The following is an 18,650-nucleotide window of genomic DNA, read 5'->3' on the forward strand; positions in this document are numbered from 1 at the left end:
TCACCTGGAGTTTAACACCTTGCTACTGTGATCATCCCTCTTTTTCTAGTTTAGCCTTTACCTGCCTTGCGTGTAAACAGATTACTACATCCCTGGTAAAGGGCAAGTATTGGATTGTTCCTTCCTGCCAGAGCGCTTTTGCCTTTTTGTTTTTTTGGGTCAGTTGCCTTCCTTGTTACGCCCCTTTCAACTTGCTTGTTTATTCTGAGAAGGTAACTGCTAGAGGCTACTTTTTACTGTCCCTGTTTTCTCTGTGATTGGCAAATTTAAGTCCACATCCTGCTTTATTTTGGTCCTAACATGAGCACTTATTTACTCAGATAGGTGAATGTATTGCTACTGGAGTGGTTTGAGTTTTTGCTACATTTTTTTCTTTTTATTTCCTTTCGCCTTAGTCTGTGTAAGATAGGACAGTCGATAGAGTCGGAAATGTCTATATATAAATCTATACGTGGAGCCCACGTCCTAAACCGCTGAGCTAAACCGGCGCCCCACTTTCTGCTACATTTTTAGACTCTGGTTTGCCATTCAATTTCATTGTAATTGCTGTGAATCTAAGCCAACTACAGATGCAATCTTGTGTTTTATGCTCCAAAGATAAGATTTTCAGCGGAGTATTCCTTTAACATATAACCATACAAAACTGGCTCAGGACAAATGCTATCTTCGGATATTTTTTTATCTGTAGCACACATTAACTGTAAAATTATTATTATTAACATATAAATTAAGTCATTAAATTAAAAATAACTGATACATCCTTGTCTTTTAATACCCAGATAAACTACACATTGCCTGGTGCTTCCACCTTGTGACAGCAGAAGCTATAGAGCTGAAATATCAGAGAAAAACTGCATGCACAGGGAGGCTAAGTGGGGACAGAATTACAATATCACCCTGTGAACACCAGGGGCAGACAAACCCTCACTATTCCAAACAGACTCTCTGGAATGAGGACAACAGGTTGAGAGTTTAAAGCCATGCCAAAAAGGAACAACTACACAGGAACCGAACAAAGACATGTGAGGAGAAGGAGAAGTAAAAGACGGAGATGCAACAGAGGAAAAGTGAGGGAGTTAGTCCTGATGAAAAGAGTAGAAAAGACTTACTCGGTTTCTATACTGCTGAGAGTATATCTCCAAAAGTTGATTAAAGAAAAGAGGAAATATAGAAAATGAAACAAACAAACAAACAAACACATGACAAACGAACAAACAAAAATATATAAAAGAAGCTGTTAGCCGCAGACTACTGCATGGTGCTGTACAGTTGTAGTCATGAGGGAGAATTTAATTATACAGTGCTTGCTGGTTTTAATTAGGAAAGAAGTCATAAGGCAGAGTGCATCACATTTTTAGTTAACTAGAGTTTGAACTCAAAGTGAAGGTTAATGAAAATAATGTCTGACAAGCAAAATGATTAAAATATTCACATTAAATGTAGAAAATATTCTCATCTGTGTTAAAAAAATCTGGAATTTAAACCTCTATACATAATAAAAAATATGCGTTTAATCAGAAAATAAAATATGTGTTAGGTTTGTATTTCCTGACATGATATCTCTCTTAATTATACTTTAAAAATAAGGTCAGAAAAACTGATCTGAAGTAGATGAGATACCTGCATGATGCATTTAGTTGCTGCATTTCTTCACACACCTCTGCAGAATGTTTATATTAGGAGGCTGTGCCCCATAAAAATTTAATCCAAAATGTTTCTATTTTTATCTCCGTGATGTAAAGTAACAGGAGACAAGCGGCCCAGCTGGGGGCCAAATTATTCACTGAGGGAGAAAACCTTTAGTCAGCGGGGGAGTTTATGGGTTAAGACCCGTGTCACTTCCTCCAGGGAATCAGGCCTGAGAGAAGCTAAATGATGCTCAGTTCATGATTAAATATTAACTACATTACTTCTCCTCGCCTTGCTTTGGTACTGTAAGTCAGCCTGCGGTAAGTTATGGAAAGCAGAAGAAGGCACAGTCCACAGCAAAAGAGTTTCTCTTTAAATATTTAAAAGAAATGCTTAAGAAGTTGTTTAACTTAAAGAGAGGTTTACAGAGTATGGCTTAATATTTTAGTGATGTAAAAGTGAAATTTGAGGAAGGAAGTGACCTCTTTCACTGAGTTAAAGTTTTAATGAAATTGACCACAGTCACATGGCGGCCATTTTCCTCTGGCCATGGTAAGCTCAATGCCATTATAATGTTGCACTGCTACGTTTCAGGTTTTAAGTTGAACAAAAATAGGGACTCTGACAAATCGTTATCATTTCACCGCTTCCCAGAAGAACTGTGAAAATCCGGAGGTAAATCTGACCATATTTTAAGTTAAAACAACACATTTGTCAACTCCTTAGCCACAGTCAGACAACAGCTAATGTTAGCATTCAAGCTTCTTACTAGATGATATCACCTTAGGCTAGGAAGTGGGTGAAAGCTAATTTTATGGTTTAGTAGTGTAACACGATCTAATAGGAAAGACATAAATTCCTAACAGTAACTAACATTAATGTTAGCAAACAGTAATATTAGCTAGCCAAATGTAACATTAGCTAACGGTAATGTTAGCTAGCCTACTGTAATGTTAGCCAACTGTAATGTTAGCTAACGGTAATGTTAGCTAGCCAACTTTAATGTAAGCCAACGGTAATGTTAGCTAGCCAACTGTAATGTTAGCCAACGGTAATGTTTGCTAGCCAACTGTAATGTTAGCTAACGGTAATGTTAGCTAGCCAACTGTTATGTTGGCTAACGGTAATGTTTGCAATCCAACTGTAATGTTAGCTAACAATAATGTTTGCTAGCCAATTGTAATGTTAGCTAATGGTAATGTTTGCTAACAATAGCTGTTTGTCTGGCGGTAGCTAACAGTTTATAAAACTTGAAGTTCACTCTGGATTTTCTCTATCAATTGTCTTTTCAGTTCCTCATCAATCAGGAAGCAGTAAAATGATAACACTTGTCAGATACATTATCCTTGATACCTTTTAAACGACTTAAAACCTGGAGCACAGCAGTAAAACTTCACAACAGTGTTTAAGCCTCCGACCCTGAGCGTGATGTCAGAGGAGAATGGCCGTCTTGTGAATATGGTGAATAGCAGCAGTTATTTATAATAAAACAGCTTCCTGTGCTTTCAAAGCTAAATCTGTCTGTTACTTCAGAAGGAAGTGACATCATAGGAAGGACTTGGCCTCTGGGACCCAACGCACCGAGGGGGGTGGAGAGCCTCGTCCTATCAGAGGCACGTTCTCGTACCGTGGGTTTCCCCCGAACAGCACTGTGTGGTTCCTGAAAAAGGAAAAAAGGGAAGCGGTCAGATCCTCAGGAATTATATCACATGATATTTAGACATCAGATTTCTGTTCACTCACATGTACTCGGACATTGGGGGGTTGGTGAGAGCCGGGGCGGGCCGGTGCAGGCTGCTCTGGCTGCCCATGCTGCTGCTGTAGCTGCAGAAGCTGTGCATATTGGTGAGGTTGGGGTTCTGTGGGCTTATCCTCCTCGCCCGCGGGTTGAACGGATCCTCCTCATCGATGTCGTCATAATCTCGTTCCCTGGAAAAACATTGGTGAAGAGGAGCCAGATGAGGAAGATGTCATTATCTCAGATCTCCATAACTTAAAATCACTCGGAAAATCCGGAATATAAATCGCACCGAAATATAAGACGCATTCTGTATTTTGGGGTATCCCAGAGGAAACTAACTATTTCTAAATAATAACTTGTTTATTTTAACACTATTTACATTTATTTTCACTTGAAACAAATTCAAAACACACTCAAATTATAGCCTACCATCTGTTTTCGCCATGTCAAGTTTGCAATCCTGCTAGCTACTGGTGCGGTAGTTGAGCTTAGCCTACGATTATAGCGCCATCGTCGGGGTAAAATACTGCAACACAGTAAAAAACCTCTCTCTGCATTTTATACTGGTATATTGCTCGCACCGGTATATAGGACACAGCCCACTTTTTAGATTTAAAAAAATATATGAAAAGTGCGTCTTATACACCAAATCTTATGGTAATTTCAACAAATATAGAATAAAGGGGCTGAAGCTATAGCCGACAGCGTCCATCACAAATCTGTACTTCCTGGTTACATTCCCCAAAGCATTATGAGCACTGTAGTTTAAAACTTTAGAGAATGATTATATAACCCAAAAGAGGGGTTAAACAGAATAATAACAGGAGGGACAGAATTCCCCCTTGCTTAGTCTGATTTCAACTTGAACTATAGTTTTGAATGTTTCAGCCGCCCGTACATTGCGTAACATTGCTGCTCACTATTCCTAAAAGCATGCAGAAAGGTCTACGGTTAATTTCCTCTCTTCCAGGAAGCCATGTGTTTCTTGAGTACCGTATGAATATCAGAATACAGAGACTTGAAAGCAAACATTTGACAAACTTTTATAAAAAAAAAAGGTGTGTTATTATTGCATGGTTATACAGCTAAGAGCAGGGACCCTTCTTTAGCGCTGAGGACTTTATTTAGTAAGCTTCAGTAAGCTTTGGGTTTTACATTTACAAGCTCTTACATCAAGAGGTGGACAAAGAGACAGGCTTCTTGGTAGTTTGAGTATGCGTGTGTCTTTAGAAGAAGTTTTCAAAACAGCCCCTTTATACACTTGCATTACTACATGACAGTTATGTAACTTAAGAAGACATAAAGGTAAGAGCTACTTAGTGAGGGTATTTTGTAGCCCTGCACTCACACAACTGGATTTGTATTTGTAGTGAAACATCTGGGCACAATTTTAAAAATATAAAATTATTAATGTCTGGCTCATACAGCACAGAAAGCTGCATAGAGATGGCTGCAGGAGGAAATGAGGTCGCTCAGGCAGGCAGAGAACGAACTCACCTGCAGGCCATTTGTCTCCATGCCCTGGGAATGGCACACAGCATGACAGTGAAGGCACAGGCTGCCAGGGCGGAGAACAGGCAGAGGTAGAGCATACCCTCCACACCGTCATAGCACACCCCCACCATCGCATCCAGGTAGTCCTAAAGAGGTCAAACAGACATAACGATAAAAATTGCTTGTAGGGGAACTCTTGCTGTCATATTAGAATTCACAGCAGACAAAATGAAGCAAAGATGAAAAAGCATTTGAAGCAGTGGAGCGTGTCGTCTCCAGGAAGACATATATATCATTCATGTCATGCTCATTCAGCGGGAGTCCCACATTATTCATATAAACTCACAGCAGTCGTGAGGCACACTGCACAAGTTAAACAGTGCAGGAAAATCAAAAAGAAGCAGTTAAGAACATTTGCTTGGACTGGTTGAATTTCACATTCTCTCTGTTGTGCCTCGCCTTTGCTCTCTTCCAAGTTCCACTTTCAGTTTCTTGCTGAAATCCTGCGCGGCCACTTACTCCCCTGTTGACCTACTTGTGCTGCTGTGTTGCCAATTAGAGAAGCATTAAACGAACCTTGTTGAGCCCCCTGCAGTCCAGCAGGGCGGTCAGCTGGTGCAGGCTGGCCTCCGAGGAGTTGAGCAAATGCTGGATGCCCAGCAGGTCTCTCTGTGGAGAGGTCAACAAACATCACTGAAAGCACTTATTTCTACAAAAAAATCCTACTAATGCTACTCCTACAAGAATTTGACACTTCTATACTCCAGTATAAGAGTCATAAATAGAGTTTGTGTTTGTGATACCTCAGCTGAAGGAAACAGAGGCACAGCAAACTGCAGCAGACCCTGGATCTGGATCTGCATGGTGGTCAGGCACCTCTGGAAGATGGTGAGAGGCTGCAAACAAGAAAGTATTTTTAGTTTTAGTAAAGAGCATGAAAATAAAGTATTACCATTGATATCAATGGAAATCTTCAGGCTCATAAGAAAAAGCTAATAAGAACATAGAAAGCAAAGATCCTCAAGGCGGTTTAATAGAGCTATTGTCAAATGACATTGAGCAGTTTCCAAAAAAACATGTCCTTCCACAAACGGGGAAAAAAAATGGATAAAAGCTTGGATACATAGCTCACATAATGGATCTAATTTTTCTGTAATTTAATTATGTTTGAAAGGGAGAGATTAAAGAGCTAGTTGGGCCCTTGATCTATAAAAAACACTTAAAAATTCAATTATAATGGACATTTTTCACAAATATAACATGTAGAAATAAACATAGAACAGCATGTGAAAGACAAAACACAATCCCTGACAACACTATGTGCCTACAAGGCAGCACTGAATGATCCTATTAAGATTGTAGCTAAAAAACTAAAAACAGTGAAGTTGAGAAAAAGAGGCTGAACTCTGAAAGCTGCTTAGCCAAAGTGTGTAACTTGTATATAAAACCTAAACATGCTCCCAAAACAAGAAGACAAGTCATTGTCAGATTAAAACAGCAGCTGTCGTCCAGACAATCTAAAGGGCTAGCTAAGCTAGGCTAATGAGCTTTTAGCAGGATTAGTTCATCTAGTGTGTTCTTTTTTCTTCATTAAGAAGTGTTGTTGTGTGAAATGTTGTTACCTACTTATGATGTGGTAAACCAAACTCTATCCGGATGCTCTAGCATCAGCATTAGTCTTTGAGATAGAGGTTGGAAAAGTTAGTAAATTAGCTTAAGCGCAGGCTAGCTGAAGTGCAGCTTACCTAAGCTAGCCGACGTTGGTTAGAACAGCAGAGTTCTATATATAGCTTTTAATGAACACTAATTTGGCTTAAAATGGGCTGTAGTGTAAGGCACATGTTGGAAAGTCACATTTTGACCAAATATATCACAACATTATGGCCTAGCGAGGCGGCTAACTGATACTCAATTACTACTAAATATAAGATTCTGTAGTTTTAGCGTCTAAATGTTGTTACTTACTTAAGATGTGGTGAAACAAACTCTTTTCAGATGTTCTAGCATCAGAATTGATGTTTAAATGACAAGATAGAGGTCTGGAAAAGTTAGTAAGTTAGCTTCAGCGCAGGCTAGCTGAAGTGCAGCTTGCCTAAGCTAAGCTAAAAAAAATTGCTAGCTGCAGTTAGTTAGCTTTACTTCAGTTCAGCTATATATCAGTAGATAACAGTTCATTTGCTTTTATGAACAATTCTTTGGCTTAAAATTACGGTCTAGCAGGGTGGTTCAATTACTACTAAATATAAGATTCTGTAGTTTTAGTGTCTCTTTGTGGTTGTGTGGGACTTTGTTCTCACCAACAGGGGGCAAAATAAGCCTTCCCATTCAGTTTCATATCCAGTAAGTGGATAATCACATCCCACCTGACAGACAGCACCTTCTGCCTCATGCCTCTTTTTAAATTAGCATTCAAGCACAACCATAAATGAAATAATCTGCCGCATCTCCAAATCGTCACAGTCCCCAAACCTAACAAGGGGAGCCTGGAAACCCCCCCGGCCTGCAGCACAATGTTAAATTGAACAGGATACGGTCAATTACCTCGACCATCGTCATATGTAATTGCCTTCCTTTGATCTGACATTTCTTTCTGCATCTGCATGACTGTCCTTGGTCAAACTGCTCATCGCTGCACAATCCAACGGCCTGATCAGGTTTGGCTTTTTATTTTAGCTTGGCTGAGCTTTTCCTGAGCCAAATAAAGTAAAAAATAGGGCAGAGAAAGTGGATGGAGGAGGGCAGTAGAAGAAAAGAGAAAGGATGACGATGATAAGAATAGAAAAAGAGCTGAGGAAAGAGGCAGAGTTGATGCAAGAGTGATGCCCAGAGCGATGAAGTACAAGGGTACTGAGGGTAGAACTACAGGGCACTGCTGTGTTTTAGGACGAGAATTCACAAGAGAGAGAGATGGTGAAGGAGAGCTTGTATGTTTGCAAATCCAAGTGCTTTCCTGTATCTGCCAGCTTGCTTGAACTTTGCACCTGTTGGGCGTCAGTGTGGCAGAGAAAAGAGAGCTGACTTTGTTTACCAGGCGGGGTGACGGCTGTCCGACCTCTGCTGTTGCTGTGCTCTTGTTATCCTCAGGGTATGTCTACCAGAGCCGGATAATAAGATCTGAGCTCTGCTGAGCCACAGCTTGCAGAAATTGACTTTAGCGCTGACTGATGTAAGCAGCGAAGTCAGTGATGTGACCCACAATCCCTACTCTGCGTCTCTGTAGAGTAAACTCACAGCACTCTAGAAGATTTTGCAAAATTGCAACAACTTTTGTGCCATTTTTCTAGTTTGGTTTGGCAGTTTGTTCCACTTTGGTGTGTTTTGGCCCGCTTACTCGATACAGGTCAAACAGTGAAGAAATACTGGAGAGAAAGACCAAACAATACTTGTGACGGACTCAGAGATAATGATTTACAATCAGATACCGTTCTATCAGAGGTGAAGCGAGGACATTAATCAGACAGAGGGGGCAGAACAGAGAGGAAGAGCGTGACAAAGATGAGGCTTGAGCGTTAGAGAAATGAACTCTCGAACGAGCACTGATTCAGCGGTTCACAGGCCAAAAGATGTCTTAACATTTGGGTTAAAAGTGAGAGAAATTTTAATGAAAAGTTGAAGTTTCAGAATGTCTAAGGTTTCATAAAACCGCAGCATTTTAATGACTACATTTAAATATATAAAAAAGACCTACTCCCCATTTAAATACACTCATTAAAATGCAGTTTGAGCAACTATTTTATGTAACCTTGACACAGGGCCTTAATCGTTTCATATTTTTTAAATGAAATACTGAATTCATACATAAATATTATAGTCAATGCTAATATTAATTTCGTAAATTTTATTCCCCAAAATAAAGGTGACATGATGATCCATCTTCAGAAGATCCTGACCATATTGTACAGTATGTATAAAATAATACGTCAAAAACAATGTTTATTATAGGCTCAGATGCAAATACCCATTATAAGGCCTTTGTTTATTTATTTTGCTGGCCATATAGCAAAAATGTATATTAATATATTAATTACTGAGTCTAGAAATTCATTAATATGTCAAAAACTAAAGATTTAAATTATAGATAATTCCCCCAAATTCCCAGAAAAAACACCCAGGACATGACTACAGTGTCCTCAGTGTTAGCTATAAGCCTGCTTAAAGTCCCTTTTAAACCTGTACATGTTAACCTGTATAACATGCCAATCACAAAAGAGTAGGAGCTGAGCAGAGCTTCCTGTTTCCTACCTGCTGGAACGGGTTGGCGAGAGACTGGTTGCAGTACATGTAGTAATGAACAACATCTGGTGGAAACAGGAAGAAGAAGTTCATTAAATGCATTTCAACCATCATTTTTTTTCACCTCACTAAAAGCCCAATCAGGGTCATGTCTGCAGCTTAATGCTCGCATAATTACAACTCCATTAAAGCAACATTATTTATGTTGTTCACACTGTTACTCACCAGCACCAATAAAAGTCTTTGTTTGGCTCAAGAGGAACTTGTCGGGACACTCACAGAAATCACTCGTGCCCTGAAATAAAAGAGGAGACGTGTTAGAGGAGTGGACAAAAACACATGGTTGTTGAAATAAGGAGGTAAAAACAGAAATTCATGAACTGGCATTTAAGGAAGGAAAGAATCAGTCGCATGTTCAAAATACTTGACATTAAAAGTCATAATACAACAGCTAGTTTCAACCAAGTAATCTGATTGGACAAGAGGCATTCCATGAGTGCTTATATAGAGTATAACAGCACTGGAACTTTAAACTTTGTGTATCATTCCATCTCAGGTTTTCCTTGATGTTACTGCAAACATTAATTGTCTACATTGTAGCAAACTTTTCACCACAAAGATGGATATATATTTATATATATAAGACTGAATTTGAGTGTGCTGATATACACAAAGTAACAAATGTGCAGTTCAAGTCAAGCTACGGAAAAAGTCGTGCTGTCAGATCCAAATTAAAGATTAAATAAACAACAAAATAAACACAATATTTTGTTTCTAATTACTGTTTACTAATATTCTTTTAGAGCTGTTGTTTAAAAGCACTATCACACTCTAGGTTGTGCTTTTGTACTGAATATCAGAACAGCTATGATTACCTTACGGAATGACAGCCGTGCTGATATTCAGTACAACAGCACAGTGTGATATTGCTTAATTTACACTATGATAATCTTTTTGACAAAGCTGAATTATAATGAGGACTATCATCCATAGAACTTTTTGACACAAAAGTAAGGAAGAAATGACAGGCTGCTGTTATAATCCTCTTTATGAAATCTAGACAGAAATAGTTTTTATTTCTGTCAGTCAAAGCCACTTTCACTCCACCGCACAGTGCTAACAAGGAACCTGCCTCGGCAAAACAACAAAATTGAAGAGTGGTGGTCTCCTCCTGACTGTGCTGTCTGAATGCTAAACGTCCCCCGGGCTCAAGACCAACACACCCGACGTGGAGCTAAACCTTCTCTGGGGGAGCGCTAATGAGCCTCACACACATATGAGATAAAACAGGTTTGAATCCTCTGCAAACCCGGGCTATTTTGTTAAAAACGAGGGATACAACGAGGGCCGAACAAACAAGCGAGTCTTTGTTAGGAATCCTGAAGGGGAGGCAGTGATTTTCTGTGAGATGCAGAGTCCTGACTACCCGCTGTCTGTAATTAAGAGTTCTGCGACGGGGTGCATTCATTATGCATTAATTCATTCTGATCTGAGGCAGTAATCTAGTTGTAGCCTCCACACACACACACAAACAATTTGAAGATTGCCCTGCAGACACACAAACATCTGCACTCAGTCGAGACCGAAAATCTCTCACATACACACCTGTCAACACAGACTGCAGCCACTCATTGAGCTCCTCAGACAGACAAACAAATACACTGTCTACACACTAATGTGCCACACTGGCATGCACGTCTGTTGGTTGTCTGAGATGTTTGGAGCACAGCAACAAATCATGTTCTCATTTAAAGTGGGGCACAGCAGTCTGGCTGCAGTGGCAAATATATTAGCGCAAAATCAACCCTCAGTGATTAGAGAGGAGGTCAGTGAGAGTGAGGGAAGGCTTGCTGTGATTTTAATACATTGTCAAATTACAGAGGTATGTTTGGACTGTAAGTGTTGGCACTGCTTCTGGTATGTTTCCCTGCTTATATACAAGTATTGATTAATTTTGGCCGTGCAGTGGACGGATGACCTGTCCACTGTTTGCTTCACAAATGAAAGACAACAGATGGCTGGCGCTGGTATTATTCATCAAGTCGAGAATCTGAGTTGGAACTATTTCATGAAAATTGAAAAGAAAGTTAAGTCAGTAAGAAATGTGAGCTTAGACTGAAGCAAAATATTTCAGAATTATTGAAAACATCACATTAAATGTATATTTTCTTACACAGACAGACTGAAAAAAGCTATTTTAAATAATCTATCAAGCAAAAAATGTATCTATGTATTCTTCTTTATTTATAATCGTAAGTGGGATGTCTTCGGGTTGAAGCATTGACTGTATACAATACGTAAGTGGATGTAGCCGCTATGACATTACCCAGTGGTTTGTGACATACCATTATTATACCATTTAAGTCTCAAAATTGTCATTTTGTGCTGCTGCCAATTTTGATATTTGGAGGAAGAGGTGACCGTATTTGGACGAGAGATTAGAGAGATGAAATGAGACGCAGGCTAGCAGACAGTTAGCAGAATCTAAACAGTGGTCATGAGAAGGGAAATGAACTAGCTAGACAAAAACTGTTTTTGTACAGGGCTGTTTAACATGTTTTGGGCATTTTAACATGGGGCTCTATGGGGATTGACTCACTTTTGGAGCCAGCCTCAAGTGGTCATTTGAGGAACTGCAGTTTTTGGCACTTCCACGTTGGCCCCACTTTTAAAACGCTGTGTTCTAAAACTATCAGTATTTGGACAAAACAAAACAACAAAACATACCCACAGCCATAGAGTGTATTGTATATAATGCCTAGAAATGTCATTCCTTTGTAAGAGCAGTACATCCACACGCAACATATACAAACACACACACAGAGATGTAACCTTCATGCAAGTAGGTTAATACACACACTCCTGTACCACTACTTTTGTCCAAAGTGCAAACACATAATCACACACAGAGAATAACACACTCTTGTGCCTACACTAACTGAGAGGACATTCACGTAATTTCTTTGTTCACATCCGTTTGTATCCCTGCCTGAGAAATGACAAGGCCTTTTGAAGCTGTCTTCATTCGTTTGCTCTCAAGCAGAGAAAAGGCTGAGAGGACCTTGAACATACAGTTCAGCGGTAGCCAAACTAACTAACAGGTTGCAAGCAGATGAATGTAACGGCTATGATTTATTTTGTAATGAGACGATAAAATGGAAGAAAGATTTCCACTTGGTCGACGTTCACAGAAAATACCTTGAATTGTCGACAAAGTTGAGAACAGGTGATGTGACTATTAATACTATTATTTAAAAGTAAAATCTTGACAACTACTGGCCAGATAGTTATGAAACTTGGTGTGGATACTCATGGTCTCCCGGTCTTGGAACCCAATGGCTAACCTCTGATGATGATGTATTCTCTGGTAATGAAGGACAAGTTCCTTTTCCTTGCGCTGTTCATTGTTTACAGTCCGACAACCAACTCAGAGAACTCAGTTGGAATATACAGTTGACATCTACGACCTGACTAGCTACATTTATATACAAATGTCCGTGTATAGAGATTAATAAAATAGCTGTAATTGCATTACGGACGATGCATTCCGCTCTTTAGCTCTCCACACTGACTGTTTACCTGCATAAAACAACAGGCAGCTAGAACGCCATTGGACAAGACTACTCGGACTACAAACCAGAACACACCAGACACCAAAAATCTAGTCCCTCACTAACGGATTCTGAATTCATATTTAGAACCATGTTTATAGATATTAAAACTCTCCAGACGATCATTTCCAAGGATTTTCAGACCCCCTGATCATTTGTTTGTCAAACCTGGATTTTCACAGAGGATGGATCACTTGCTTTTTGTTCGCCTCAGACAGTTATTACCAAACGTTACTATGAAATATGTCTGATTCTTACATTACCTTAAGGCAGTGGTTCCCACCCTTTTTTCCTTGGAGCCCCCCTGCTTGTTTCTAAGTAAGGCTGAGCCCCCTCGTCCACACACACGTACACCAGAGCAATAAATTGGATTCATTCCAAATCTTTATTAGCAAAAATGAACACCAATCAGCCCGTAGTTCTTTGTCGTTTTAGTTTATCAAAGTGCTATTTAATGATTTTATTTAACGTGCAAATCTGATCTTGACCATCTCAGAGCAGACAAGCCTCATGTACCCCCAGCGATCTTTGGCGCCACCCTAAGGGGGGCCCGTTTGGAAACCACTGCCTTAAGGGGACTTCCCAAACCTGAAGATATTTTTTACGGCAAGTAATTAATGGCTTGATTATCATGACTTTTGCACTGATTATTAATGCTCCCCTGAATAAGGAGACTTACTTACACTGACTTGAATTCAGTGACCCCATTGCCTTTCCTATAGCATGATCAGCACACTCACTTTTCCACTTGTACACAACATACTGAATGGAAAACTATGACAGATTAATTGAGGTACGCTGAGGTACTGTACAGCACTTTGAACCTTGCATGCCTGCAGGGTTTTACACTCCTTTGTGTCCTCACGTTAGCATCACAAGGAGTCCCCCGGGATTCCTACCATCGTTCTAACAAATGTAGACCACACAGAGTCGAGTCTTTACACTGACGAAAAGGAAAGATGAAACCAGGCTGTAATGTTTGTAACCGATCGCACCTCCTGCTGCTTTCCACCCGATGCTAATTATCTGCAACTTAAGTTCACACATGCTAACAATCCTCTACAGCCCCAAGTCACAACACAACACCCAACAACAAACCTGAGAAAAACAGGAGCCTGAGGCAGGTGAGTCAGACACCAGCGCTCATCCGACTGATCTTTATTTTTTACAATGTTTCTGTGTTTTCCCGTATCACTCGGATTCTTACCCTTTAGGCCGTTTTAACAGTTTTTGGGCTTTTTTTTGTGTGGGAACACAATGGAGCAAAACACTGAAATTATTCACCCATTCAGCACGACGGGCTTTTCAAGCTGCAATTGGATTCCTGTTGTCGTAATCCTTGACACTGAATCAACTTATTCAGGCGTGTATAATGATGCTGATAAGGTCTGGGTGTGGGATTTTGTTCTTTTGTTGATCTTTTTGTTGGTCTATTTTTGGTGGCGTGGTATTTGCCGGAAAGATTGAAAGCACATGAGGTGACAGAAAGCAAGCAAATGTCAGAATAGACTGAGATTGAGCGGTGAAGTGGAGCTAACACGTCTGCCGGTGACACTGCGTTTCTGCGAGGGAGCATATTTCTGAAAACTCGATTTAGGCTTAAACATTTAACTTTGGCAAAAGAGGCTTAATTAGAAAAAGCTAATACATGCAGAGGTGTAATGTAAAAGTAATACATTTGCACACACTGCAGAATTTATAAAGCATTCATTTCCACATGCAGGTATATGCACATAAGCAAATATGCAGCGGTGCATAATCATCCCTTCATGAAGACATTTTTCAAGTGCAGTGTGCGTGTAGTCACAGCCATTTATCACCACTGACAGGCATGACAAGAACTGATTGCAGACCAGTCTTCACTATAGTTCATACTGGGCCAAAGGGGTGAGAAATCAAAGCAGCTCACCACAGCAGTGGCCAGGTCAGCTCCCAGAGACGTCCAGCTCAGGACCAGCGTCAGCACTCCAAACACCATCATCCTGCAGGGACACAGAGCAGCAGGGTCAGAGCACGTTAATAATCAATCAGGAAGATTAACCGAGACCTCGGCAAACCACCAAATGATGGCTTTATAAAGCTGGCCATCTATCCACGTGAATTAAAGCCTTTCATTTTAAACACAATGATTGATAATGTACACCAACTTCTTTAGAGTAATTTGTATCGATTATAAATCACTTCATTAGAAAACTGGCAGAGTAACTCAGGTTTGTCGTTTAAACCCGCAGCACAAAGAAACAAATTATAAACACGACACTGGCTCTTTAGAAATCTGAGGAGATGGCTTCAGCTTTAAGCACCCACTGATGTTGATGTTTATTCAATTTAATTTGCATTTACATGATCAAATTGTGCTTTGACCCTCTGGCAAAATGTTGTTTATGTAACTTTACTGCGAAATAAAACCACTGAATTGAATAGAAACAGTTTGCCTGCTTATGTTCTGACTGGCTCCAACCACCCTGTGGCTTTTTAACGAACCTTATGTGTGCAGGCTCGTACGTGTGATTATTTTTGTGTATCTTTAAAGTAATAATTTCAAGAGATTTTCATGTAAATAAATGTCTGTTAAGTCACTGTCTATCGCCGAATGAGGTAACGTAATAGTGATCGAGCCTATGGCCCACTGATGAAAGCCTTTGCATATGCAGTATTACAGACTGGAAAAAATCACAAGCGGCGCCCAGTTAGTGACGCGTTTTCCATCAGCCAGCAGTGGTTGGTCTGCCAGAGAGGGTAGGCGGAGCTAAGCGGCTGCTTTTCCGGTCTCTGCAAGTGTTGCGAGTAAACAGTAATCTACTATGGCTGAACAAACAAAGAAAAGATGGATGACTTCAGATACAACTTCAACAATAAGTGAAAATCCAAAGAAAAAGAAACTAATTCGACACTCAAGGAAAACGACTGTGAGCGAGGAAAATCAACAGCTACAACCGGAGCCAACCGAGGACGTCACACATGCAACACTGTCTGGATATCTGAGAAGTGTGCTCTCGCAATTACCGTTTATCGCCATAGGTGCCGCCAAAGAGCACGGAACCGAGATATTCGAGATTATTACTTTAAGTTGGTCTTTTCAGACACAAGAAAGAAGTAATATGCCGTGAGATGCAGGACAAAATGGACATGTATTTGTCTGTATAATAAATACAGACAAATACATGAACAAAAAGTAAAATCAGTATCCTACAGAGGGAGAATAATGGAGCAAATATGGTTATTTCCATAACAGCTTCTGCTTTAGAAAATAAAACAGCGTGAGCCCGAGGGCCAGGAGTAATGATCTCAGTGGTCTGTCATCTACAGAAGAAGTCAGAGGTCATGTTTGTGTCTGCGGGAGTGGATTTTGCAGATTTTGCAGCCTCACGCAGCTGCAGCGCTGTGGCTTTATGACCCAGAGAACGAGCATGAGAGCATACATGATCTGCTGGCACTACATTGGATTACAGCCCCCTGGGTGGATGACTGTTATCTGCACCCATGAGGACAAAAACATGTGGTTTGGTTTAACAGCTTACTCCCACTCTGATGATCTCACAGTGTCGGTTAATGACATGAGAGACTAGGACAATACAGGGGGAGAGATGGGAAGATTTGGGTGAGAGTTTCCTGCATGCAGGGGACCACTGATGTTCCTGTCTGTGAGCTTATAATAAGCCAGAAAAAGATCAATACCCATTTAAAGATGAACTCTGTATCTATCATAAATCAGATCTTGTTAGGTGAAATAAACTCCAGAAAATCCAATAAACTCCTGTTGATTTGACAACTGTGGCACTTTTCCAATAGTCCCCTTGCAGCTTGTGTTGAAATGTTTTTTTCGTATGCATGTCCAGGCCCTGTTCGTCTTTCCCCAGCTCTCTTACTAATTCAATTCACAATGCGCTGAGAAGATACCGAGCTCCTAACACTGAACTTACAAGCCACCACTTGTCCTTTATCTCTTCTATCCAGTTCTTTGCTCTCTGTATTCCCCCACCCCTCTCTCCCCTATCTATTTCTCAGCCTCCTGCATCCCTCTTTATCAGTTTTTTCGCTCTTGTAGTCTGTCTCCTTCCTTCTCGCAGATACAGAGCCCTCACAGGCCCTGACACTTCACAGGGAGACAGATAGCAAAGAGAGCAAGGCTTCACTGAGACCTTGTCCTGATCTGAAATCAGAAAGCAGAACAGATGCAAAGGTTGCTCTCCTGTCTTAGTTGTTCAGTGTTGTTTACCACAATAATGTGTGCAGACAGTTACACAAGAATAATCACAGTATCTTTTCTTTAAATAATGCAAAAGTGCCCTGAATGTTTCTGTCCTCTGTTTTTATTAATCATATATTTGATTATTTATATCGAGTATGTCTGTGCATAAATGTCTATTATTAGGTCATTTGTCTGTGCTCCCCAGACACAGATAAATAATCAGGATTTCTAGTTACTGGACTGGGGCCCTGCCACTCCTGCTGATTCAATAAATTGTAAAGAAGTGTATCACCTACATACAAATGGATTCTGCACTTTATATAATGTGTTGTGGGGTCATTTGTACTGTTTATATACATAACTACAAAGGCCCGAATACACTTCCCTGTGGAACGCCATAAATAAAAGTGTTTAGATTGGACAGGGCGATTCTATACTTAAAATACTGAGTTTAATTCAAAACTAAATGTAATCAAGTGTTTGATAATAAGATGGACACCAACAATTATGTTTCAGCTGCAGAGCGCCCGTTCATCCATCTTCACTGGCAGTTTTACTGGATCAAGCGTGTAACACATGGGCTGCAATCTGGCTTACAACAGCAGAACCACAAAAAAATGGATTTTGCTGTAATGTCATGTAAAAAATAAGTGATTAAAAGGAGATTTAAGGGATGACAACACAAATATTTGTTTATTTATTCAGATTTTCTCCATTACATTTTTTAATTGATGGTTATTTTTAAATATTTCACCTTGCAAAGCTTCTTAAATTCTTTTAAATCAAACAAACTGAGCAGGAAAAAAATCCCTATTTGGTCACAAATTATGTCCTCACTGAGCCTGCACATCGCTTTGGTCATAAGCCAAAAATGTTGGCTGATTTGCCAAGCCTACCCCTGACAGTTTGTGGTTTCAGGGCGTGTGATACTGGTCTCTGTGAGATAACTATGACGCTGGGTGACTGGGCAAGCAGGGGATATAACCTCCGAGTGCCTCCTCCGTGCCAGCAGGTCACATCCAAACCAAGCGAGTCTGTGTTCAGTTATGTGCTCTGGTGGGCTGAGGGGATTTACTGAGCTACACACACAGTAGCAGGAAATCGGGTGTAAAACATAACGCAGAGCAAATCAAGTGAAAAAAAGTTACAGAGGCCAGTGAGCAGGGCAGATGACTCTGGCAAAGGATGAGGTCAAGTCGGTCTGAATTACATCAGTGTGGGAAGAGATTTTCTAACTATAGAACTGGACTCTCTTACAGTTAACTACTGTTTTAAAAGTCTATACAAAAAATATGGTATTATATTATTAATTATAGGAAACTATCTGACCCTCAAAGCAGAAATACAGACATGGGAACATGCTGCCAAAAAGCCTGTCTTAACAATCACATTGTTTTCTCAAGTTTGAAACACATCTTCTGCCTTTTGATTATCATCTTTAAGAGAATGGACCCTTGAAGGTAGACTAACTATGAATGCACCTCATTAAAGTTTGTTTTGGCTTTTGAATTAGTTCGCCTTTTTATTGCTGACTTTATACTCACAAGAGGTAATTGAAAACTTGTGATATCACTCTAGAGCTTTGACCAATCTCTTTAAAATGCTTTTTTTAATAAATCATCAAACAAACAGACCTTTGTCTTGAGTTTCTCCGCAAACAGAAATTCCATGACTTTGATTTTAAGCCTGCCACTGCTGATTAAATAAATTTTAAAGGACTGCGTCATCACCAAACAGCTGCATTCTGCAC

The 18,650-nt window shown here is 40.0% G+C and overlaps 1 protein-coding gene across 2 annotated transcripts in view; it reads right to left on the reverse strand.

The window, feature by feature from the left end:
• ttyh2 (tweety family member 2) overlaps positions 1-18,650 on the reverse strand; it is a 78,533-nt gene that overhangs the window by 2,795 nt on the left and 57,088 nt on the right. The window contains exons 6-14 of one of the 2 annotated variants that reach the window (XM_069665075.1): positions 14,618-14,690; positions 9,323-9,392; positions 9,107-9,162; positions 5,668-5,760; positions 5,441-5,533; positions 4,868-5,010; positions 3,373-3,558; positions 3,211-3,289; positions 1,110-1,136 (exon numbers count right to left, since the gene is read on the reverse strand). In XM_069665075.1, coding sequence (XP_069521176.1) covers positions 1,110-1,136; positions 3,211-3,289; positions 3,373-3,558; positions 4,868-5,010; positions 5,441-5,533; positions 5,668-5,760; positions 9,107-9,162; positions 9,323-9,392; positions 14,618-14,690 — 820 coding nt within the window. The remainder of the gene's footprint in view (positions 1-1,109; positions 1,137-3,210; positions 3,290-3,372; positions 3,559-4,867; positions 5,011-5,440; positions 5,534-5,667; positions 5,761-9,106; positions 9,163-9,322; positions 9,393-14,617; positions 14,691-18,650) is intronic. The other variant, XM_069665076.1, reaches the window with a different exon arrangement.

This window comes from Semicossyphus pulcher, unplaced genomic scaffold (assembly GCF_022749685.1).
Source record: "Semicossyphus pulcher isolate SPU_LCO1_2020_fin unplaced genomic scaffold, fSemPul1.0.p SCAF_16, whole genome shotgun sequence".
Lineage (NCBI taxonomy): Eukaryota > Metazoa > Chordata > Actinopteri > Labriformes > Labridae > Semicossyphus > Semicossyphus pulcher.